Consider the following 26,531-nt stretch of genomic DNA (forward strand, 5'->3'; position numbering starts at 1 on the left):
GATCCAGGTTTGGGATTTACTGCCCAAACATCTGTCCCCCTGCGTCCAATAAAACACGCAAACGAAAATCTGGCTTGCATGGCAGCTCACTAAAAATAGAACCTCGGAGCGGAGAAGTTAAAATACGTTCGGGATGCTCAAAACAGCCTCTTGCCCTTTTCTATGGTAAACGTTGCACACTAAAATCCAAATCAACCTTTTCCCTTCATTTATCCTACTGACAATGGAACATTGATGGTGGCCAGACCCTTTTTTGGACACTGGAAAGGTTCTCAAGGTGTCCAGCCTCAAGGAGACACTGATGCTGGCTAGAGGTTGTTGTAGCACTGTGGGAGGGGTGCTCTGAGAGACCAGCAAGTAAGGCCTCTTGGAACTGTTACCCACAAGTGATTTTCCCAGTCTCACTATCCTCACTGAGACAGACTTTAAAAAGAGAGGGTGGGGAGAGAATGCTCCAGACAGAAGACAGAAGTAGGAATTTTTTTTTCAATATATATGGAAAAAAGAGCCTAGTTTCAGAGCCTAACATGTTAAATTACTTCACTTCTATAGCTAGATGGTCAGAATAGCCTTAAAATTATTATTAAAGAATCTGGATTTAGCAAGGTGTGATGGCTCATGCTTTCAATCCAACAACTCACTGAGAGGTGGATCTCGGTGAGTTCAACTCCAACCTGGTCTACATAGTGCGTTCCAGGCCAGCCAGGACTACAGGTGAGAATCTGTCTCAGAAAAAGAAAGTTTGGATTTTATTTTGAAGCTTTGCAGTTTTAAATTGCCATGCTGGCTTTAAGAAGAAAAAAAGAGAATGATTTGAGGGCCAGAGAGATGGCTCAGTGGTTAAGGGCACTGACTCTTCTTCCAGAGGTCCTGAGTTCAATTCCCAGCAACCACATGGTGGCTCACAACCATCGGTAATGGGATCTGATGCCCTCTTCTGGTGTGTCTGAGGACAGCTACAGTGTACTCACAGACATAAAATAAATCTTAAAATGAAAGTAGAAATGGAAGCACCCTACAGAAGTTGCTATAGGAGTCCAGGGAAGAAATAAAAATAAATGGATTTAAGAAATATTTAGTGGACAAAATTTAAAAAGAAGAGTTGGAATTTTGAGGAAGAAGATAGACTCTAGAAAGATGTAGGGGTAATAGATTTTAGTGAATAGATTCTATAAGAAAGATTAAGTTAAAGGGAAGAAAGCTACATTCAGATGTAGTAAGTTAGCCTGAAGAACACTGACGCATGTGTGAGTGTGTTTGTGTGGTGGTGGTGGTGGTGGTGGTGGTGGTGGTGGTGGTGGTAGTGGTGGTGGTGGTGGTGGTGGTGGTGGTGGTGGTGATAGAGTTAGTGTTATGAATCCAGAGCTCAGGAAACTAGCCTGGGCTAGTAAGCACACCAGGGATCACGCCATTGAGACTAGGGAGACTTAATCGTGGAGATTAAGAAGTTACTCCATAGGGATTGAGCAGCCATCCCCACTCAGTCTGGGTCATGTTTATACAATAGGATGAACCAGGGTCCCAACAGGGAATGCTGTAGGGCTGCCATTAATGGTATCAGGCAGAGAACCAGCAAGCAGAGACTGGAGAGGTAGGACGCTTGTCAGAAGAGTCTGGTATCATGGGAGCCAGCCAAGAAAGAAGGTTTAAGAATAAGGAGTCAATGGTATACAATTCTACCAGGAATGTAAGTGCCGAAATGTACCCATGGATTTGGCAGCACAAGCTGGTGGGTGATATTTGTGTGAGCAACTTCAGCGCGAATAGAAGCTGGTGAAGTGAGCTGCGCGGTGAGTGGCCTGAGGGAATATGGAGTTTAGAAATGCTTAGTTGGAAGAGGTAAAGCTAAAGCCCGGTAGTCCAGGGAGTTATGAGCACTGCCAGTGTTGGAACAGTACCATATATAGCTCTGAGGGACAGGGACCCCACCCGACTCCGTCTGGAGAGAATGGGAAAGGGTGGGTCCAGTTCTGCCTTTGACATCCAAGTATTGTTTTTGCTCACTGTCCCAGCCTTAAAGGTGGCACTCCCAGTTTGTCATCCTAAAGGTCAGTTCTAGGTAACAGATTCACAGAAGGTGCAATAAATTTTCCCTCTTCTGCTCATGCATGTTTCTTATAGTTGCTGGCCCTTTAGGAGTCTCTATAAAGAATCCCAATTATTTTGGCACTAATTTCTGAGTAGCAGAATCTGTGTTTCCCTTAGACGGGGTATCTTAAGTCTTTGCTAAGACTCATTTCTTTCCACTGAGAACATTATCATAGTTCCAACGGAAAGAGAAAAAGGAGAAATCATTCTTGTCTCTGTTGGCCCTCCCAAGTGGACTTCCTGGTCTGGCACCTATTCTCCCTCTGTGGGCCCAAATAAATGAAGACACAGGCACTCCAGCGTGAGCAGGAAGCACAGAGGTCGAGCTCCCCTATTATTCATGTCGTCCCTGTGTTGTCATTTCTTCACTGTGGGACTTTAGAGGAACAGACAATCTGCTGCCCTTTGTGGGACAGAAAGAAAGAGAATTCTCCAAAGCCCACATTTGAAAGATGGCCACACAAGTCGTAGTGTTCATTTATAATTAACAATCACCAGCTCATTATCAGCCTTACAGAAACATTGATGTGGTCAGGGATGGAGAGGAGACTTTGCACTTGAGAGCATGGCTGCTCTTGCAGAGGATTTAGGGTTGACTCCCAGAATCCACATGGCAGCTCCCACAGGTCACATTGGAGATGCACTACAAGTCCTTTTCATTGTCCTTTCATTCCCTGCAGTTGGCCCCATCCCCACCATGTTCATACAGTTTCCCTTCTCTAGGCGGTAGAGAGCAGCAGCAGGGTACCACTTTCTTAGTCATAGTCTAGATTAGGTAAAGTCTCTAGGACATAGGACTGATCACACTTCTCTTCTCAGGTGTGGATAAATGTGGTAGAAGACGTTCTCATCTGTCCTCGTGGTTTAACTGTTGCTTTCAGAGGACATTTCTAGGGGTTCAGAGTGTAACTCGGTTGACTGCCTGCCTAGCATGCCCTGGGCTCAGACCTCAAAACTAAAGGTGGGTGTGGGGGTATACGCCTGTCATCCCAGCAAGGGATGTGGAAGAAGGATAACCAGAAATTCAATGTTATTCTTGACCTCATGTGGGGCTTAAGGACAGCCTGGCTTGGAGATTCTGTTTCAAAAAAGCAGAACAAAGCAAGATGACCATCAACGAGAGCACACACCCTGCCTCTAAGGTCCAGGGACTGTCCTCTAACCCCCTTTGCTTCCCTTTCAACAAAATGGATATAGGAAATATACTCAAAATATGTATATACTCAAAATAGGGACTCTTACATTAGCCTTCTCAGTTATCAGTTATAGCTATCACACTCTTGAGAGGAAGTTAATTCTAACTGAGCTTTTGTTTACCTAAACACGCCAATGCTCTGGCTGGAAGGTGAAAAAAGTCAGCTGTTTAAATATGGCCACCCATGATGAATTACCAAGGACAGCTAGAGGTGTGACCATGCCTTACTAGAGGATCATTCCTTTTTACTCTGAATCTCAACACCAAAGATACACAAGGGGACAGTACCAATGCCCTTTTAAAGCTTGGAATCCATCCAAAGTGAGGTCTGACAGTTCTGCCTGACAGTATAGAAGGCCTGACATCACTCTGGAAAGCCTGAATGAGTGGAAATCAGATGTGGCTGTTTGGGTTCGTCCAACTGGCCAGTGACTGGCAGGAGACTAGAATAGGCAGCCAGCAAAGTCCACACCAGACCCCTAAAACACGGCTTCCCGTTTGGCCATTGGTCACTTGCCTTGTTGATTGGCACTTGACTCTCACAGGCAGCCCTCTGAATCTTGCTTGACATTTCAAAAATCTTTGGACTTTTCAGAAATTTCTACTAAAGCATTTTAAATAGCTTAGGTAATTAAGGAAGGAGGGAAAAGGACAAAGGGAAAATAAGGAAGAGAAAGGCATGCGTAAGCATTGGTTGGTCTGTGTAGACAGGAGACGATGAGACCAGAGACTGCTATCCTCAGATAGCCTTCTCACTACACAGGTAAGCTTTGGCTAGTGCCCCCGAGGTTGGATTTCAGAATGGGGGTGGCTTACCATACCTGGATTGAGTGTTGAGTCTGTTTGTTTTGGATGCCTACATTCCTCGTGGGAGCCTGGCATGTGCTGGCTGGACAGCCCCAGGGAAAGCCCTGGGTGTTGGGTTGAGAGTGAGTTTACCTGGTAGATGTTTTACATGCACGGTTACAGATGTTTGCCAGGGGAACCATGCGCCTGGTTTCTGTCAGGCTTAGTTTAGTGGATTTTACTTCATATCTTTTTGCTGTAGCAAATTACAGCTGTGTGCGTAACCGTATGCCAAATCCTGTGAGCCCCTTTGGTGAATGGTCAAGCCTGGGGTGCTCCTGGGAACCCTGGCACATTCCCATTACGACTCTAGGGCCATTTCTCAAGAGCTACTCCTGGCAGGTGCTAGTCCTGTATACCTGTCCATGGATGTCCGTGTCTTACCAATACAAACACTGCACATTTCTTGTTCCCATTCATTTTCCATATACTGAAGTACTCTGAAGACAGCTTATGATGAGATTCAAGGCATAATTCAGTCTGTTCATGCCTCATAGTTTTATGGTTATATATATCGTAGGATTTATATTTCCAGAGCTAGAAGGTGGACCTTTAGTTATTTTTAGCCTGTTGTACTGAACACCCTATCACAACCTTTTCCTGTTCTCACAAGCATATCCAGAGGTTTCTACTCTAAACTTCCTTGATAGATAGCACCTCTTGCTATCATCAGAATTGACAGATTTTTACTCCCATTAATGTATAAGAAGTGTCCTTGTCAATATAATTTCTTTTTTTTCTCCAGTCTGATTTTTTTTTTTCTTTGAAACAAAGTCTCACTCTTTAGCTGTGGCTGGTCTGAAACTTGTTATCTAGAGCAAGTTAACTTCAAACTTGGAGTGGTCTCTGCACTCGGTTGTTGGGATTATACCACTGTGATCAGTGCTCAGATTCCATAATTTTCCATATAATTTCTTTACTGAACTTGTACTTTTAAATGTACAGCTATCACCACAATCAGGATAGGAATATTTCTGCCATCTCCAAAAGTCCTTTGTGGCTCCTCCTTGTCAGTCTCCAACCCCTGTGCTCTGATTCATGCTCCTAGTATTGCCCTTTTGAGAATAAAGTCATTCAGTTGGGGCCTTTAGAGTCTGGCTTCTTTCGCTTTGCACAGTGCTTTTGAGATGTTTCTATGCTATTGATTTATCCCTAGAGTATTCCTTTTGTATTGCTGAGGACAATTTCATTGTGCGATTGTAAAACAATTGTATATAGTCACCAGGTGGTAGACATTTGGGTTGTTCGCTTCTTTAATTGATATAAATAAAGCTGTTCGACATACTTAGATACCGGTTTTTGTATGGACAGCATCTGCACACTCGGGGCTAAACACTTAAGAGTGTAACTGCTTGGTCATAATCCTAATTCATTTCTCATGTTGCAAATATGCATTTCCTTTTCTTTTAATTACCTATTCATGTTTTTATTTTTACTTTTTTATTAGGTGGGTTGGTGATTATCTTAATTACTTTAATGACTAATATATTAGGAAATAGACTATTTGATTGTGTCAAACACATTTGCCCTGATTCATCACTTTAACTTTGTTACCGTATATTTTTTTCCACATTAATATTTTTGTGCAGGCTCTGAGTTTGCACCGCGTGGCTACAAAAAAAATGAGGCAATAATAGTAGAGAATTTACACACATTAGATAGAAAACAAGAGCCCACCAGAGCAACATAATCTATGTAGCTCTCTCTCTCTCTCTCTCTCTCTCTCTCTCTCTCTCTCTCTCTCTTTCTCTCCCTCTCTCACTGTCCTCTCTGTTGGCAAATAACCACAGCTTTGTTGACATTTGCAGCGGCTTCTGGGAAAGAGGTGAGTCCCCAGGGCACACTTGTTTGAGCTCAGATGTGGAGAAGAGTCGTTTAGTAGAAGCCATGTGCAGAGACCGTTATGCCTTCTGGCTAGGACACAGGGAATTCCAATGTGCAGACTCGGTGACATCACTTTGCCGGAAACAGCGCTACTCCCTGCCAACCCTCACCCTTAAACATGGGGATTCCGTGCTAATCACAAAGGCCTTTTATGTTCAGTGTAATCTGTGGGCAAATGGGTTCGGGTAAGCCAGGAGAGTGGGTGAAGAGCGTGGGCGGTGTGGTGAGAGGAAGTGAGGAAAAGAACGAGGAAATGGAACGACTTTGCTTCCTTGCTTCCCCCACAGACCTTTGTCAGCGTCTGAGTTTTGCAGTCATTAGCAGTTTTGGAGTCAGGTGCACAGAGTCAGGGACAGTGGCCAACTGGAGAAGAGCAGCACACCCCACAGGAGTAGGCAGACTAGAGTCCGCTGAGCCTGCTCTGCACCCCACGCCCCACCCCACTCACTGCCTGATTGTCCCTAGATGGCCTCTGCAGCCAGAGCTGATACTCAGAGCATCTGCCATGCTTAGTTGAGATAAATATGCTTCTCTTCCAACTAAAGAACTGGTGAGTTGAGAAGAATCAGATAATTAGAACTCAAACATAAACCAGTGGTTCCTTCTCTAAGGGTTAGGGTTCAAGAGATCAGTAGTTTCCAGGACAACCAGAGCGATATAGACCTTGTCTCAAAAAGAAAGATTAAAAAGAAACACAGGCCAATGGTTGATGCAATAAGCCAATGTACTTAGAGAAAACCCAGAAGTGTGATGGGAAAATGCACAGGAGAAAGGCAATGTGGGAGCTAGGCAGGGCTTTGAGTGATGCATCTGCAGACCAAAGAATGCGGAGAGTCAGGGGAAGCTGGGGGACAGAAGCATCTCCGGAGCCCTGAGGGGACTAAGACCCTGCTAACACCCTGCTTGTGGACTCTGTCCTCAAAACCGAAACAGCTTTTTGTTGTTTGAAGCCACCAAGCTTGAGGTCATTTGTTGGGCCAGGCTTAGGAAATGTATTATCAGATTATAATCTACCAGATAATAAAAGTGTATCTTCTTACAGGATTAAATGAATTCATTTAAGGTAAAGAGATAAGACCTGTATCTAGACCTCAGAGTTCTTTTTCCTTCCTTCCTTCCTTCCTTCCTTCCTTCCTTCCTTCCTTCCTTCCTTCTTTCCTTCCTTCCTTCCTTCTATGTATATGAGTACTCTATCTGCATACAGAGCTTTCATGCCAGAAGAGGGCATCGGATCCCATTACAGGTGGTTGTGAGCCACCAAGTGGTTGCTGGGAATTGAACTCAGGACCTCTGGAAGAACAGCCAGTGCTCTTAACCGCTGAGCCACCTCTCCAGCACTAGCCTCAGGGCTTTTAAGTATGGGTCATATTGTGAGCTCACTGCATTTCACATAGCAACCATGTGAAGCAGGTGTCATATCAGTGCCCATGTCGCACATGAGGAGCTGGAAGCTCGGACGAGCCACATGGGCAAGTACTAGCCTGAATGTCTCTGAAGTCCGTGGAGTTGTTTGTTGCTGGCGAGTTCTGGTGACTTTGGCTCCATCTCCTCCCAAGGACTTGGTCTTAGTGAGGTGCAGAAGGCATTAAGACTTTCCCAGCATGGGTTTTACTCCTGGATATACCTGACTTTTTGGAACAGGCTGTATCTGACAGATCCTGCTCTGTCCACACTTGGCTGTGTAGTTGTCGTATGACCTAGCCTACTGGGGTAGGCTTACACCTATCAAGACAAGAAGCAGAGAAATGTACCCTACATGACTATATCCACATGCTATATCCCCAGGCTCCAAGGCCTTCAGTGAGTCCGTTTACACCTAAACTATTGAGAATATGTTGCGATAAAAATAAAAAGTGGACCTACCAGTTCCCGTGCTTTCTCTCCCGGGTTCCCTCTAACCCAGGTGGTCCTCGAGCCATTCTAGCGTGGCACCTTGCCATGATGCTTTGCTTTCGCTCGCAGTTCCCTTGGTGGGTACCATGCCAGCCATACACATCCCAATTCTGTAGTGGGCTTGGGGCAGCCCTACCACCACACCTTCTCTTGAACTCAATTAAGTCACCACATGAAAGAATACACCACACAGTAACCTCTGATCCAATTGATAAGACATAATTTGCCCATCTAGACAGCACAAAATCCTGTACAGACCCATCCCTTAAACATAGTCATAACAACCTGTATCTATGCGCAGAGAAGACTCTTAACATCTGCCGCCATGTTCTCCCAGCTCCTCTCCTCACTCCTGCTCTCCTGCTTTTCCCTCCCTTCTAAAATCTCTGTTCCCACCTCCCTTCCCTCTCGTCTAATCACAGGCCTTGTTTTATCCTCTCTGCCTTCACCTGCATAATGACATCAACCTACAAGAATACCTGTCTTTCAGGGTAGGACAACAGCCCCATGGGCCCTCCGAGGTCTAGTGAGCAAAGCTCTACATCACCCCCTGCTATCTCTACCCTTTCTCCTCTCATCGCTCTTCCTGCCACACTGTGTTCCTGTCCAGGCACTGGCCTGCCTCAAGGGTATTTCGTACACAGCTTGGTTGCTGCCCATGTTCCTGCCTCAGAGGTGTGCATGTTGTCTCATGGTCCTCCTCACTCACTCAGGATCATCCCGAAGGCCATCCTTGGTTGTCCCATATCTCTCTTTGTATCTTTATAACACTCACAATTACATAATTAGCCTCCAAATATTAGTTTTGTCTTTTTTTCTTCCAAAGTAGAATGTAAGCCCCATGAATGTGGGGACATTTATGTGTTTTGTTCGCTGCTGTAACTCAGAGCTACGGGCAAGTCTAGCTGAATAGTGCAATGCATTCAATAATTATTGAACACATAATTGAAAAACTGTCAAGGCACAGCCTCCAATTTAACAGCTGTTGAACTTGGAAATAAAAATGGTGTAGCTAGAAGTAGCACATGAGAACAGAGGACCACTGGGTCCAGCGAGTTGGACCAGCAGGGAAATATACCTGCAACCAATCCCAAAGACCTGAGTTCAATCCCCAGAACCTACATAAGGAACTGACTTATGCAAATTGTCCTCTGACCACGGCACTTGTGGACCAATAAACACACACAGACACACACACACACAGACACACACACACACACAGACACACACACACACAAAACAGATGTGATTTATATATTTTATGTATGTGAGCACACTGTCACTGTCTTCGGACCCACCAGAAGAGGGCATCAGATCCCATTACAGATGGTTGTGAGCCACCATGTGGTTGCTGGGAATTGAACTCAGAACCTATGGGAGAGCAGTCAGTGCTCTTAACCGCTGAGCCATCTCTCCAACCCCAACAAATGTGATTTTTAAAAAAATTTAAAGAAGGGAAAGAAGTATGGAGAGGAGTTTAACTTCCTCGTGAGCCTAATGTTGGCAACAAGGAAGAAGACTTGGTGAAGAATGAGGAGAATACAATTCGCAGATGAAGGAAATGTTGCATTGAAAAAAAAAATCTGAGAATTCAAAATCCACTCATGGCTTTACTATGGGACACAGGCTGATGACAGGGACAAGAGTAGCAGCTCTTCTGATCTTGGCCACAGTGGGCAACAGGAAGTTCAATTCTCCCTCAGGAAGAGCCTGGGTTATAGACCATCTCCACAACCACCCAAAGGTAGATTCTGACCAGGAAGGGAACCAGGAAGTGTGGGAGTCCCTGGAAAGGGCTTGTGGATCAGATACCGGATTGGGGGTGTCGGGAGCAAGGAAGTGGCTATGTCTAAGGAACCCAGAACAAAGCCCCCAGACATGATTGTGGCTTAAGTGTGTATTGTATCCTCTGACAGACAGCAGGAGAGTGACAGCGACAGTGAGGGGGTCTAATTCAGGAAGGAGGGACTGAGACCTCGGTGAGCATGCTGTCCCTGGCTAGAAACACAGGCCGCCTCGGTCGGTGTGTCTGTCCCTTGTCTGCCTTTGCCCAGGGGGGCTGCTTTCTCCCTTTGACAAGCCAGGGTTACTCCAGCAAATACGATGCAATACTCTTAGTCATTTGGGATCCACAGAAGAAACTTGTGGTCACCTTTGCCTGAGCCTCACCACATCTGTCAACATGAAAAAGCTTTTTATCAATGGATAAATGTTTGACAGATTGTTTTTGGTATCATGTAACAGAGATCCTAAGATTCCTCTTTACAGGGACATTTTGATAAACTGTGATTTTTCACTAAATAAGATTCTGACTGGGCAACTTTCTGAGTTGAGTTGAAGTAGGGATATTTTGCTTTTTGGTCCCGTCCCCCCCCCCCCCCCCCCCCGCCGTGGCCTATTGGCTTGACATTTAGTCCATATTTTACTAAAAATTGGGCTCTTTCAGCTCTTTCTGTAAAGTGAAGGTGGACGTTATTACTTGGTACTTGGCTCTCTAAGATTAAACAGAAAAGCCTGTTGACCTATCACACGAAAGGGATAAAGATGTGAAGAAGGTACAGCTTTGAATTCTCCAGTATAATCAACGATCAGCTCCAAGAACAAAGCACCTGCTGGAATTTCCGGCCCTGCTAAGCCCACAGGAGCCACGCAGTCCCGTTATTACGATCATAAGCTTTATGTCTAGACCGGGCAGATCTAACACCCTACTAACTCGTTCCCCAGCTATGAGATCCTTCGTTACTTGTGGTTTCTCCTGACCACGTGGTTCTGCTCTATCATGGCTTCCTCCTCTTCTCTTCCATCCTCTCTCCTTCCCTTCTCTTTCTCTCCACCTGCCCCCGTTCTCAAAGACTTCTTGTCCCACCTTTCCCCTCCACTGCCCAATCACAGGCTGTAGCCTTTACTGACCGGTTAGAGCAGGGAGAAGATTCACATGAGATCACCTGAGTACAGTGACCTCCTGCTAGTCAGAGGGCAGCCTTTCCTGAGGAAGCAGAATTAACATCAGAATGCAAACAGCGTCAGGACAAGCCACAACAGCAACACTTTGTGCTTGGATAATCTTGGTAAAATCATGCCTTGGACTTTTATGGGCTGGGGACGTAGCTCAATTGGTAGTGTTTGCCTAGCATGTGTAAGGCCCTGGGTCTGGTCCCTAGAACAATATAAAACCTGTAAATGTCAAATGCTTGTAAGCCTAACTCTCAGGCGGTAAAAGAGAATGGCCAGGTCGTGTTCAGCTATGCAGCAAGTTCAAGGCCAGCATGGGCTACATGAGACCCTGTCTCAAAAAATATGTATATATCCAAAACATAAAGATAAATGCCACTTTATGTTGAGTGATGGAAATTGCCTCTCGGTTACATGAGTCAAGTGAAGCTTTCTAAGCAGAAGAGAGTCGGTATGAATTTTTATAATAAACCTGACTGTTTTAGTAAAACTGGATCTGAAAGATCTGGCCAATGGCGACAGTGGTGAAGGTGGTTCCCCAAACCCTTTTCCCCTTTTCACTCTTAGAAATGGAACCCAGAGAGGTCCACATGGGGAGCAAGGGTACCCCTGCAGCCTGTGCTTCCCTTTTCTGCCAGCCTGGACCTCCACATGTAGCAGCACTTCCTGTGAAGTGTCTGGTTTCCTGCCTGCCATCAGGGCTTTTGAGAAGTCTGTGAAAGTCAGTTTTGTTTACTCCTATCTGGGTAATCCCAGGAAAAACTACCAGCCATATTTTTGGCAGTGAAGATTTTGAAAGTTACACGTAGAACATTTACATACTTAGGTTCTCTGGCTTATCTTTAGTAAGTAAAAATATGGTGAGGGACTTGAATATATGGTAGACATGGATACCATCATGTGAAAAGCAGGTCAGCCATTCAGGATTAGCAAATACTTGCATCAGAAAAGGAAAAAAAAAATCACCACCTGGGAGCTTCTGCAGTTCCTGTGCCTTCTTTCTGGTAATGCTCCATTTCCTCTCGTAGCTGGTGTTTCACCATCACCGAGTTCCTAGAAGCCTAGGGAGGCCTTAAGCTGTGACCTAACACTGTCAACCTCAAGGCCACCTCTGCAGCTATCAACTGACTAGATTCCTTGTTTTAGTTTCTTCTTAGCACTTCTCATGAGCCAAAATTGTTTATTCAGGTAATCTCTTTTTTTATTTTCCTGTCTTTCTCTCAGGGAATGGCTGGCTAATTCCACAGTAGATTTGGCGTTAACCTCTTCCATTGCAGTAGTTTGGATGCTAAGAATAATGCCTGCATAGATGCGGTAGAAAAATGCATCGGCAAAAATTGTCATTTATGGAAAGGAAATCACTAGATAGGATGGGTGGTCCTTTCTCAGCAGCCTTGGGAGTGGGAAAAAAGCATTTAAAATTCTATTACTGATGACACATAGCTACAAGATGTTACCAGTCCACATCATAAGCTATCATGCAGAGTCCGTGCTTGATAGCACAGTTTCAGATTCAGGACTTTGGAAACGAAGGACGACTCACAGAAATGTCTGTCCTGACCCCCAGACGCTGGTATTTCTTCTGCCACAGCAGCGGCACCTGGATGTGTAAGCTTCAGGTAACTAATACCCTGGCATTGAGTCAAGGGTTACTCCTATGGGAAGATGAGCTCAGGGTTGGTCAACTTAGCATCTCAAAGTGACCTTGAGGACTCAGGTTCCCTTCTCTCAGCTCTGCCATCGGTGTCTGACGTTTCATCCAGGCAGGATGGTGACAAGAAAGACTTTCACTTTTTCACTAGTCGTGTTCAGCAGACATCAGGTTGTCAGGAGCCGTGATCAGGTATCGATCCATCATAGAAACCTTTCCTAGTCGGGGCGTGAGATCACACAAACTGAGCGGGTCCATCCCTTAGCTTGGGGGAGGCAGGTGTCTAAGTAAGGTGTGGCATAGGAGTGGGCATAGGAGTGCTGTGGCTTTCAATTACTGTTCCTTCTTGAGAAGTAAGAAGTAATGGTTTGCTCGCATTTTGTCCTGGGTTTCGCACCATTTGGCTTGACGGGCAGAGACTACTTGAGCACTCTGGGGTTTGGTGCAGACTAGGCACCCATGTGGTGGAGTCTTTTGGGAAAAATCCAAATTTCTGCTCAAGCCCGTAAGAAAGACTTCCCGTGTCAGCGCCCAGCCTGCTGCTGCTGACCAAGAGGGAAGTGGGACAGCGGGAACACTTGGGCCTCTCTCTCCCCTTGATCTCACCCTGTTCTCAAAGAAGTGTGAAAAAAAAGAGAGAGAACCCATCTCACTTCCAGACGATTCTGTATCACGTGCCCTGGAAGCCAAGAAAAAGTCTGAAGCTGGTTCGAGAGGCTGACTGAAGAACAGGCTGTGCCATCAAGATGGATGTCCCTTCCCTGTTCTCTCGATGATCTATTTAAGTCCGGTTGAAGTAGCTTTATGTAATTCTTCTAGTGGAGCTTTTAAAATGTTCTTTGTCAAGTAAGACTAAAACCAGACTAGACTGGCTAATAGACTGACAGCCGAAAGCGCTCAGAACTCCTCGGGGTTGAGGTGACTGTCAGTTAAGGTGATTGTCGGGTTTCCATATTAAGGTGTTAGGGCGAGAAAGGCTTATCCAGCCAGAGAGTGTCTGCAGCGCTGGGATTTGATGTTTGATGTTTTTAGCAAATTAAATGCTTTTGTGTTTATTTAAAAAACGCAGAGGTCTGTCTGTCTTTTGTTAGTTGTTTCTTGTCTTTTGATTGACACATCTGACCTATTAGATAAGACACCCGCGTGGTTCTCCTCATTCCTTTCACGTACGTGGCCTGGTTTTGTCCATTGTTTTTTGCACACCACCAACTTAACCTTGGTCTTCATGGTACAGATGAACCTTTTTATTCTTAAATTATTTCCAATGATTTACAAGTATCTTGTGGATACAGATAGGCTTCTTAATTAACGTTTCTGGATAGCCATCATAAAACCAGACAAAAGGTCAAGAAAAAAAATTGTTTGCTGATTTCTTATTTATGTTTTGTTTTTGGCTTTAGATTCTAAGGTGAAGAGATTTTGCTCCAAAAATATTCTGATCATCCTTGGTTTCTCCTCTGTCTTGGCTGTGATAGCTTTGATTGCTGTGGGACTGACCCAGAACAAACCATTGCCAGAAAATGTTAAGGCAAGTAAAATCACAAATGTTTGCAATACAGTTATTATCTTGTTTCATCGTTTAATTTAAAAATGTGATAAATTTATATATAACTATATAAGTAAAACAAATATATAAGTAATATAAATAAATTTAAAAATATACTTTACATTTAAACTGAAAAGACAATAAATATATCTATTTGGGGTCCACCTCACATGAGTAGGCCAGTGAGCACACTAGTACATATGTCATGTGGGCAGTGACATATGCAGAAGGTAACATATGCAGAAGGGGCAGGTCCTGGAACACACATTTTGGAGTGTATCCTACTTGCTGAGAAGACGATGGCCTATGAGCCTGGAATCAGATCATGTCCTGTTTCTGAAACCGTTGCCACCCACCCACATCACTTGCCGTGTAGACAAGGCGTGGGTGTTCCCTTGGCGTCTGTTTGTCACACAAATTCATCCCAGTTGTACTGTGTACAGCGGCCACTTTGTCAGGGCAGAAACTGGCTGGCTGTGGCTCAGTGATGGTGGTCTCTTGCCTCTTAGTGCTTAGTGGCATTGGCTTTCTGGCAAGACATCACTCACACTTGAAGTCTCATGACATCTTGGTTTTGCTATTTGTTTACCAGCTCCAGAAGCAAGTGATGGCCTTACTGGGTGACATTTTTGCATGTTCAGTATTGCATCACTGGGGAGAAGGGCCATTGAGGAGGCACACTTGAGCTCTGTGTCGCCAGTGTTTGCTGTGGTCGGGGGTGGCTCCTCCAGTGGTCTGCAAGTGTCCTGAGCTTCTGTTTTGTTGTGTTGTTTGGTGAAAGGGAGCCAGATCTTTGACCTTCATTAAATAAAAGAATCCCAAGAGCAGCCACTGCCATTGAAGCGAGTGTGGTAATATTGCTGATTTATTTTGCACAAAGATAGTTCTACAGCAAAAAGCTGGCCATTTGTTGAAGTCACTGATTTCAGTAGATTTCTATCACATATTGAGAATGGAACGACAGACAGTACGCACAGATGCCCACCACCAGAGAGGGTCTATTGGACATCGCTGCTTTCCAGTTTACTCTTAGAAGACATCTCTGAAACGGTTCACCTCTCAGTTGAATGAATATGGTGTATGAGACAGTGTATTATAAAATCTAAACTAGGAAAGAAAAGCAGGACCATGTTTATTGTGTGGATGATTTATCACAGCCTGCTAAACTCCGTTAAGAAGTTTATTGGTAGAAAGCACAGTTGGCCTTCAGAATCTGTGGGGATTTGTTCTAGGACACCCACCTTGAAATACCAGAATCTGTGGCTAGTCGAGCCTTTGATGATACCCAGTGGGCTCCATTTGCATATAACCTATTTGGGGTCCTGAGATATAATTCCTATATATTTTAGACCACCTCTAGATTTCCCATGAAATCCAATACAAGAAGAAGTCTGTGTAAATAGTGGCCATGCGATGTAGTTTAGGGAACAATGGGAAGAAGAAATTGTACAGGGTTAGCATGAACAAATTTTAGAAAATGTATTTGCTCCTCATATTCTGGTCTGCTGTTCCCCCATGAGTGCAGAACCCACAGACAATCAGAGCGGAGTGTATTCTCTTCTCAGATGACCTTATAAAAGACAGCCCTCATCCAGCCATTTGTACACGGACTCTCTGCTTTGTGAAGACGCTCTAGCCTTGTTTTATTTCTGGTTACCATGGTTTGGGTTCAGTCTTGTTGAGGAGGTGGTAGCCTCGTGCCTGGGGCACTTTATTGTGCTCACGTACTTTCCTGGCCATTCAGTTCTAAACATAAGGGACTGGAGTTCCCTTGTCTTTGCATACATTGTATGTACTCATTCATTTACTAAATAGCCATTGAACATTTACTCTGAGGCTCTGGAGATGTACCAGTGAGCAACATTGGGAACGTGTATGCATTTCCGCTGGGGTGGGGGGAGAGAATCACAGTGCAGGTGTTAGCTCACAGCCGGTCCAGCCCCCGACCTGAGTGCCCATGCTACAGACGTTTGCTGACTCAGCAGAGCAAACAGGATCTCAACAGAAAGGACTGCACCCTTCTCGGACACAGGCCTCTCAGTGTAGGAGGCAGACCATCAGCCCAGGACGCTCCAGATATCCTGTTTACCCTGAGTGTGAGTGTTCAGAATGCAGGTTCAAGAATCTGTCTTTAACAGATATCCCAAGGCATTCTCTTGCCACGGAAGTCAGAATTACTGAGTATCGGTACTAGGTCATCTTTTTAGATGACCAGTTCACGCTTCTGAAAACAAAGGCTTCTTCAGTGGAGTGGACAGGCAATAGCAATGTCTAATTTTGTCCTTAGAAGAGTGCTTTTGTCTCCATGGGTCCCGGTGGGGGAAATGCTTTGAGTTTTGCTCTGTCCGCCACTCCTCACCTCCCTGCTCATAACGGGACACAGGCTGTTGGTATGACTCTTAACGTGAGCATGCTACATTTTGACTTGCAAACTGGCCCCATACCAACCAGCAGGCTGCATTCAGAAGTAGGCTCAAGGGGCGGGGCGCTTTCATTCCAACCACAACAGTGAGTGTGAGCAAATACATTTCTTCCTCTAAGCCTGAGTTTCCCTGCATGCCGAGTGGAAATAGTAAGAACACCTACTTGATGGAGGCTGGGATTAAATGGAGCAAAGCAAGCAGTGGCTTGTCAGGGAATGTAGCACAGCAGAAGCCATGTGCATGGGCCGCTGTGAACATCTTTTTTACGGAGGATGTACTCCACAGAAGGCCCTTTCCCCGTAGCATGTTAGGGTTTCCCAGCCAACTCTGCAGGATTTCTCACTGTCACTGAGGGTGGTGGCCTTCCCCAAAAATCAGGCTAAAATGATACTCTGGAATTAGCATTTTTGATTCTCTTTTTATGGAGAAATTGAAAGAGTTGCTTTGACTTGCACTCTTAAGTGCCCGTGAAAGTATCTTTTGTTATTTTTACTTTTCCGTATTTTCACGTTTTCCACTGTGAAAGCGGCCTGTCGAGATGGACGGTGATAACGTCTGTACGGGAATGAGGGTGTAATTAACAAACGGTCCACTTTAAAACAGCTCACGTAGTGCATTTCATGTTATGCACATTTTACCATAGGTCTAAAAACAACAAAGTAAGAGTCTATATTCAGGAACTAGTGACGGTAACTAAGGAAAGAAGAGAAGAATAAATAGTTTCTAGATGTTTATCGTCCCCACTGGCATCTCTGTGGCTAGCCGAGCCTGTTTATAGGGTATTGGAAACACATTGTAAAGATAAACTTTGTTTATAAGCTCAGGCTCCCTGAGCCAGACCAACAGGGCTGCTGAAGTTACCGTTAAAGCTACAAGCACTTGGGGGAAGAGGGAGGGTTTAAAAGATCCAGGTTTTCTAAAGCAGCCCTGTGAGATAGCCCCAGTAGTTAGAGTCATTATCCCTTTTGGACTGCTACAACAGACTACTACTAAAGCATATTTGTAAAGACCCAGAAGCCCAAGGTTCATGAATTTGTTATAGGTGTACTTCAAGTCTGATAAGGGCCTAATCTCTGTTTCCAAACTGACATCCTGGATGCCGCATTGTGGCAGGGGGACACCACTCCTCGTATGGGGAGTGGGCTAAAGGCCAGCATCGTTCCAAAGCCCACTTCATTGGGTGAGCATTAATTTACTCGTGAAAGTAGCATTTTCACGTCCTGAACACTCCCGTGAGGCCCCTCCTCCCAGCGTGCACACACGGGACTCAGTTCCAAACATGTTCACATTGGAGAGGAAAGCATTGAGCAAAGCACCTGGCTGTGCCATTTGGGGTGGAGTGTGTAAGCCAGCCCCTGGGGTCACTGCTTTAGATCGTGAGACTGGAGGTGGCTTAGAGCAAGCTGGTTTGTACAGAAAGACCACTACTTTATGGAAAATGCACACTTAAAAAGACTGGAAGCAAGCAAAGATTTGGTGATAAAGTGTCAATAAAAACACCTAGATGGAATTTTAAATGTCTTTCCCCTTCATTTTCTAGGTGATAATAAGTTCTATTACTCAAAATAGAAAGTACTATTGAAATAATAATAATAATAATAATGAAAATAATAATAATAACAAAATGCATATTTCTTCCTTACCATTGGAATCTTATTTTTCTTTAACATGGAAGGGATACTTATGGAATTTTAGAACTGCTTTACATATGTGCTACAGGAAAACATTGTTTCTTCCCATAGTCAAATTTCCCTAGAGTCACTTGCTAAGGGGACGATGAGTCCAGGAAGGAGGAAGAGGGACATTCCTCAAACTTCCGGCGATGTTGATTTGCTGATATCCTGTGACCCAGTGTGCCCTGGAGCATGCTCTGCAGAGTGCTGTGGTGGTGGTGGACAGAGCACAAGATGGGACTATTGGGACACTTGGGGACATTGGAGCCACAAGAGGCAACCTCCCCAAGTGTGGAGACTTAGTTAAACTGTCCAGTTTTAGCTGTTTTCAAAATGTCAACTGTTTGTTCTATGAAACACTTTAGGAGGTAACCCAAAGCAGCACTTAGCAGGCATGGTTCACAAATTAGCCTTCCAGTGCCATGCACAGGGCGGGTTGTCCTCTGTTCTTGTGGAATGTCCCATGCCACTTTCTTAAATACTTGCAAACAAACGTGGTAATGTTTCCCTCTCTCCACTGTCTCGCTGTGTAGGGTCTTAGAGATACAGGCTGACAGAAGCAAGGCCAGCTTTTTGGCTCTCCTGGAGAGGAGGCTTCCATGTTAACAAAAATAGAAAGAATGGGCCGTCCTGATTCCAGATAAAGTCTTCTTGCTGCAGTCTCTCTAGCTCTTATCACGAGCCACTGTGGCTGGAGCGTTTTCTGGTAGGAAGAACTCAGGGCCTCTGCTGAAAATTTCACTGTGTAACCCAAGAGCCTTTACTCAAATCCTGGGAGGGTCTAAAGGCCTTGGACCCCAACCAGCATTCCTTCCCACCCACCATGATCACCTAAGGCAGTTCCTGGATTCTCGTGATTCAGAGGGGCCTGCCCTGTTGCTTCTTGGTTGTGCTCAGGGCATGTATTCAGATCCTTTTCTTTTTGAGTACACAAAGCTAATTACTAAAGAGATCCCCCACTGCCTGCACTGTGCATAAGGAGGCAGAGAACCCTGAGGAGGTATTGGCGGGTGAAGGATCCCCAGGAGGTCTGTACAGAGCTGCCCTCTAGTGAAATGGAATGACTTTGGGTCCCAAGAGGCTCTGTCTTTAGTTATACTTAGTAGCCCAGGGAGATCTTTTAAATTCTCACCCCTGTCTTTTCTTCCAGTAAGCTCTTAGGTATTATTAGATGAGACAATATGAACTTATAATATAAATTCATATTACAAATATACAGTCTTTTTCCAGAACTACACAACCCAAAAGGCACCATTGCTCTGCTTTTCATCCTTTCGCTTTCCCACTAGAGATGATTAAGGAACGAATGTGGAAGGGCTGGAAAGATGGGTCTGATACAGCACTTGTATCATGAGAACCAGAGTTCTGATTCCCAGAACACATTCATGCTGGAGGCCCTGGCAGCCTGTCTATAATCCTACCCTTCAGAAGGTGGAGATGGGGGATCCCAGTAGCAAACTGGCCAGACAGACCAGACTAGCTGTATTGGCAACCCTGCCTCAGTGAACAAGATGGAGAGGAATTGAGGGAGACTCCTGGTATCAGCCTCAGGCCTCCACACACACTCACTTTCATGAGGCCACATGCATGTGAGCATACATACTCACAGGTCACCACTTACGTTTATGCAAAAACAAACAAACCACATGTGCCATCATGTTAGCCTTGTAGAGCCCATGGAAGCCATCACTAGTCAATAACAGATTTATCCCCAATTTAGTGAATATTAATTGACCAATATGGACATTTGACTGTCTACTCCATGGGAGAGATAGCTTAAAAAAGAAAAAAAAAAAGAAAGCTTTTATTTCAGAAAAGTGAAAGCTCACGAATGTTCAAAGTAGCTATATTCCTAATAGTTTCAATTAGAAATAATCCAAATGTCTTTCAACATTACCACGAATAAAACCACAGTGTATGCACACAGTGGAATACTCTACAGCACTGGAAAAGCATGAATAAAGAACGGTATTCAGATGCATTTTGTAGTGTAGAGTGAATGAGACTACCCTTTGGTGACAAAGGTCAGAGCAGTGATTGCTCCTTGGGTAAACTGACTAAAAGGAGCTTCAGGAGGCCTGCTGGGCTGGCAAGTGTTCAGTATCTTGATCCTGCTAACGTCGGGTGGGTGTGCACAGTGCAGAAGCTCACTGGGTGCATCCTCTCGCCTGTACACTGTTAGTGTTGTCCTTACAGATGTCTCTAGAAGAACCATCTCCACGAAGCCCGACGCTCAGCCCTTGCTCTGTGTTCCACGGACAAGCTCTTGATTCTGAGCCTAAATCAGACGACTTATTAACTACCTTCTGGTAGTTTCTCATCTGTATAAAAAGGATAAAAATAGCCTCTACTTCTTGGCATTGTTCTGAGTTCAAATAAAATAATTCATGTCTAAAACGCTTCACACGATTGATCCCTGCTTGGCACATCATCCACACACTTGTGACACCCAGTGTGGAGCCTTTGCTCCTGCCCCCTTCCCTCTAACCACCTACTTCATATTTATGCCGCCTTTTCTTGTTTTCTGTGCATCGGGTACACGTGCATGTATGGACATACACATTTGTGCACATACATGTGGAGACCAGAAGACAGCCTCAGGCGACATTCCTCCACAGGCACCATCCACCTTATTCTCTGAAACGGAGCCCTCCCTGGCGCCTGGGCCTTGCTGCTCAGGAGAAGCCAGCTTACCCGTGAGCCTCCGACCCACCCGGGGCCTCAGGCTGCCAGGACTGCAGGCCCAGCACCATGCCCGGCTTTTGACGTGTGCGCTGGGGCTCAAAGGCCTTTGCTGCTCGAGCTGCCTCCCTATGCTCCATTTCCCCGATATCATTGACTCCTGCAACTTTCTCCTCCTTTTAAAGAGCTGCAGACATGAAGTATATATGTTCTGATACACACAGCTTTACAGTTTCCTGAATTAGAAAAGCAAGCCCACTTAGCACTTCTCTCTTTAAAATATAACTCCGCACCCACTGAACCCAAATCTGTTGAACACATTTATTCGTCTCTGCAGCCTCTGTGGGTCAGCTTAGTGGTCGCCATCTTGTCCGCACCTTGCAGCCCCACAGGGTCTCATGAGGCTGCTGTCGAGTGGTCCACTCTAAACCAGTGTCTGAGGTGGGACGGGGCATCAGCCCCTGGAGCTCTAGCTGATGCCAGGGTGTGGACAAGTTTGAGAAGCCCTGGGTTTGTTTTCTGTTTCTTTCACAGTGTCTTAGCTTCAGCATGTGGGACTGATCCCAGCTTTACACTAGAGTAACTGGGCATTTTCTGAGTAGCCCCATGTCTCAGGCCTGCCCTGGGTAAGGCCCGGAAGTTTGTGAGGTGCAGCCAGCACTGGGGACAGCCGCTGTAGTTCTCACACCAAATGTTCCAGTTAGCTTAGAGAGAGTACTTTCTCTCTATGGTTTGGAAATTCCTGTCTCTGTCCACTTCCTTTGCAAGCTAAATGGGGAGCAGTGTGGTGTCAGGCTGATAAGTGTTTTGAACTTGTTTCGCCCTCAGTATGGGATTGTGCTGGATGCCGGGTCGTCTCACACCAACCTGTACATCTACAAGTGGCCGGCTGAGAAGGAGAATGATACAGGAGTGGTGCAGCAGTTAGAAGAATGCCAAGTGAAAGGTAAGACGGGGACCAGGGGATGGGGAGAGCGGGCACGAGAGCCAATCGAGGAACACGTCGGGTCTGTCGTTGGTATTTTATTATCACTATAGAGTGACGTTGAGCCAGGCCTATTAGCACAGGCTGGTAAGCAGGTGGATCATCAGTTTCAGGCCAGCCTGGACCACAGAATGAGTTCACGGCCAGCCTGGACAACCTAGTAAGACTCTGCCCTAAACAAGACATGGATGTAGCCCCGCAGTTGACATATGCTCACACGCACGGGGCCCTGTGTTCAGTCCTTATTACTTCCAATAATGACAGCAATATTGAAATCAACCCTGGAAAAATGAGCAAATTTTAAAATATCTGGAAGTGTAGCTTAGTGTACCGTGCAGGCTTAATATTCATGATTATTCATGATTCGAGGTTAGGGTCTCAGCAAAGCACAAATGCACGCACGCACACATGCATGCACAAGAGCTGAGCAATTCTGGCTCTCGTCAGTAGAGCTACATCCCTGTATCATGCATGCAGGATGAATCCTGCATCCCGTATCCATGAACTCAGCACCCATTTTCACTCTCCAGGTCTGTTGGGTGAGCAGCAGCAGCCCTGTTTTAAAAACGAGGACAGCAAGGTTAAGACAGTTCCCGCCACTTGTTTAACGTTACTTAAGCTGGCAGCTGATGGAGCTGGCTGTCAGATCCACGTCCAAGCCAGTGGTTCTCAGACTTGCAATGGCCCAGAACTACCCAGGGTGAGGGTGGGTGCTCTCCTCAGCCACAGGTCTGGGCGGGAGCCTGGGGGTTTGCATTTTTACCAAGTTTCCTGGTGCTTCTGTGGGGATGCTCACCTGCCCTTCTTATTTTTAGACTCAGACTGCAACTTGGAGGAAAATCTCAGCAACTTTGGTTCTCTTCAGATGTGGGGAAGAGCAGATCACAGGCCTTTAGGGCTAGGGTCATTTAAATCTTCTTTTCCAGGGAAGGAAGCAAAAGCCTGTTGGATTAGTCCCCTGTAACTGGCGAGAGTCCAGCTGGTGGTCCAGGCCCCTAACTGCACTAGAAGCTCCCACAGAAGCACTGCTTTATATGCTGATAACTCGATCCCCCCAGCCTCCCCATCCCCACCCGGAGGATGGCTGACCGCTCAGCTCCCCTGACTTGCTTTGTCCTGCTATCTGACATGCACCCCTGTGATCTTTGTCTCCATTGGCCTTTTGAGCCAAGAACACACTGTTTCTTTTCAATCAGGTAATCTGGATCCCAGAAGAGAAGTGACTTTTAATCTGATGGCTAATAGCTTCCACGGATTTTAATACTTTGCCAAGAAACCGGGCAGGGAGAAAGAGAAAAAGCCACTTTTCCTGGGGCCTGGTGTGCCAACACTTAGGCCTTGCTGCTACGGAGGCAGTGCTCCCTGAGTTCCCAAAGGTTCCACAGATGTCTTTCTTTTGAGGTTCACCTCATGAATGTGTGTGTTTGGACTAACAAATACAGTTAGCGAGACACCAAGAACAGACTTCCTGAATCAGAAGTGAGCTGCGATCAGAGCATGGGCTTCTCATTCTGTCACACAAACAGGCTGTTTAGAAGCCCATTTCAATAATCATCTTGAAGGCAAATTCTCGATAGGAAGCACTGTGGAATTCACCTCAGAGTAAGATGGAAACAGGAGTCTTGGCTCCAGCCCTCTCCATAGCAACCGTTAGTTTGCTCTAAAATTGAAATAACAGTCTTAGGAGGAAGGCAGGGTACTGGAGCAGGAAAGACTCTCAGGACTTGCAGATTCTGTTCTGTTTATTCTAACAAAAAAAGAAACTCCATAAATTTTAAGGGCATACTCTATGACATAGCTAGTTAACGGCCATTCTGCCTTTTCAGGAAAGGCCAGTGTGTCGGGTGCTTTAACTTTTGCGCTAAATGTCATCTTAACCTAGGGCCTCTAGGAACTAATGTTGCTCACTACAACTCTGTGGAAGGAGCATTCAAAAGAGCTAACAGAGAAGCTACTCTAAGAGCTGCATTGGTGTCAGAGGATGTGAAATAGCACCACCTTGTGGCTAAATTGATGAACACCCTGTTTTACCAGCAAAAATTTAAAATTACAAGATTTTAAAAAATTACAATACTATACATTTATTAGGTACTTTTTTTCACGACTATAATGAAATACATGAGAGAGAAACTTAAGGAAAGAAGGGCTTACATTAGCTTGTGGTTCTAAGGGAAACAGTCCGTCATGGTGGGGAAACCATGGCAACAGGAGCTTTTCACATCTGGGCAGATCAGGAAGCCGAAGAAGGGTCTCACCAGCTTTCTCCTCCCCCATTTTTCATTCAGTCTAGAACCCCATCCCCAGAAGGCTGCAGTCTGCATTCTTCCTCTCCAGGTAAACCTCTTGGCAAACAGCCTCACAGATACACCCAAAGGGTGTCTCGCTCATCACCAGGTGCTTCTGACTGCAACCTCTCTTCCCGCTAAGAAATACAACCCAGAGTACCTCATGTCAAGAAGTGCCTCCTTCCATTTTCTTAGCAAACGCTTTTTAAAAGATTTGGTCAAGACACGTGCCCCACACTTTCTCTTTTAAACGTTTTCATTTTCTGTTTTTTTCCTTAGGTCCCGGAATCTCAAAATACGCTCAGAAAACAGATGAAATAGCTGCATATCTGGCTGAATGCATGAAAATGTCCACTGAGCGGATACCAGCGTCCAAACAGCACCAGACACCCGTGTACCTGGGAGCCACCGCGGGCATGCGCTTGCTCAGGTAGAGCGATATGTAGAGACCAGTGTGCTGGGCCTGAGGCAGTGCTGACACTAGGGGCCTTGTAACTGCCTCACATGCCAAATCCTGTGCTAGAAAATAAGTTCTATTACGTTTATATAACGACAAGTTTTAAGTATCTGAAAGAGCCTGCCTGTCTCCCTTGGGGAAGCCTTAGAAAGATTAAGGCCATGCCCTCCAAAATTTGGGGTTGAAGATAGACTCACTATCTGGGAGGAAGAAGGTAAAAGAAGACCCACCCATGTCCCAAGACAAGTAACTACAGCTAGCAAAGCTTGGTTGGTCTCCCCATCCCATTAATATCCCTGTGTGTTGTGTGCATCAGATTCCGTTCGTCTGGTGCGGCACGGGGGTTCCCTCAGTTCACAGTACATGAGAGGAAAACTCAGCCCTCAGGAAATTAGACTTCTATCTAGGGCGATCTGTTGGCTAACAGGAGTGTGCAAAGCTGCCCAGGGAGCTTGTGGGATTGCTCAGGATGGAAGGCAGGAGGAAGGGCCTGCCACATCAGGGCTGCCTGAGTGGAGGAGGGGCTGGAGGGGAGGGGAGGCCAGCTCTGGCAAAGCTCAGCGTCCATCTAGTCAGACATCTGTCAGTGCTGTTATGTGCCACAGATGGTCCTAGGTGCTGGGGACAAAAGCTCCTGGCATCATGGGTTTGTGCTCCAGTGGATGTATAAAGGTAGGGAGGTGAGAAGCCAGGGCAGAGTGAGGATTGTAAAAGGGTCCACAGAGAAAGGAGACAGAGATGGGGGGGTGGGGGGTGAGGTGGGGGTGGGTTTAGAAATGTTAAGTTGCTCACCAGAAACCACACGGCTGGGAAGTGGCAGAGCTTGAGCCGTGGGTGGCAGGATGGAGACCAGAAAGTACCTTGTGCACTATGCCCGGAAGGTTGGAGACGTGAGAAACCTTGTAAGAATGCAACTCGGTTATCAGTACTGAGGGTAGGTGGAGCAGGAAGGCTAGGGGAACTGTGTCTGTGAGACGCCCCAGCTGCTGCTTCATTCCACTGAGAGCCTCTCTGGGCTTCAGACTGGGCCTTGGGACAGTCACATTTCATCTTCATATGCTAACCCTGAAGACCCCTTTCATGTCTTGAAGTTTCAAACAGACCCAATAGTAAGAGTAATATTTTCCCAGGCTGGCTTCAGGGGAACTTGGGCATCTGGCTCTCATTTCTACTGCCCTAAGTGATGTTACTCAGAGACTAAGATGTAAAGAAGCAGGGGCACAGTGGTAGCTAAAACCTCACCTCCCAGCGCCCAATATGGCCAGATAATGCTAATCTACCTCCACTGCCATTTAAAGGGACCCGTGATCCGTTTTGAGCCTGGGAACAAAGCCAAATTGGTACTTTAAAAACATACTTCTCAAATCCAACTGCAGGATTTGCACTTGGAGAGACAGAGCCATGCACAGGGTCCTCCTGCCTTCCAGTCTGGTGTGTTAGGTTCTCTAGTTTAATGGGTAGGCATAACTACGAAGACAAAACACAAAAAACAAACAGAAAACAAAACAAAACAAAGGGCAAGGCCGAAAGATCACACCATCTCTTCCCCTGCGTAGAATGGAAAGCAAGCAATCGGCAGACGAAGTCCTGGCTGCAGTGTCGAGGAGCCTGAAGAGCTACCCCTTTGACTTCCAGGGCGCCAAGATCATCACTGGGCAGGAGGAAGGGGCCTATGGGTGGATTACTATTAACTATCTGCTGGGCAGATTCACTCAGGTAAGCGCCTCGTACCACGGAGGACGGTCGGTGCCATTACTGTCTTGGGTCCTTAGCAAGGGGAATGGTGGATAAATGAACGAATTCCATACTCCTACATTCGTAGCCATTACTAGAAGTACATTTACCGAGGTGTGATCATCTCAGGCAGACACAGAGGAAAATAAAATCTACTTTAAAGAATCTATCTTTAAAAGTTATGTGTATGTGTGAGCATCTGTGTGTGTGCCTGCACATGAGTGTCTCCAGAGGCCA

The 26,531-nt window shown here is 45.7% G+C and overlaps 1 protein-coding gene across 2 annotated transcripts in view; it reads left to right on the forward strand.

Moving 5' to 3' along the window:
• The window catches only part of Entpd1 (ectonucleoside triphosphate diphosphohydrolase 1), a 127,501-nt gene that overhangs the window by 82,585 nt on the left and 18,385 nt on the right, over window positions 1–26,531 (forward strand). For both annotated transcript variants that reach the window (XM_017589665.3, NM_022587.2), the window contains exons 2-5: window positions 13,910–14,037; window positions 21,662–21,779; window positions 24,383–24,533; window positions 26,117–26,276. In XM_017589665.3, coding sequence (XP_017445154.3) covers window positions 13,910–14,037; window positions 21,662–21,779; window positions 24,383–24,533; window positions 26,117–26,276 — 557 coding nt within the window. The remainder of the gene's footprint in view (window positions 1–13,909; window positions 14,038–21,661; window positions 21,780–24,382; window positions 24,534–26,116; window positions 26,277–26,531) is intronic.

The sequence above is a fragment of the Rattus norvegicus genome, chromosome 1, assembly GCF_036323735.1.
Source record: "Rattus norvegicus strain BN/NHsdMcwi chromosome 1, GRCr8, whole genome shotgun sequence".
Lineage (NCBI taxonomy): Eukaryota > Metazoa > Chordata > Mammalia > Rodentia > Muridae > Rattus > Rattus norvegicus.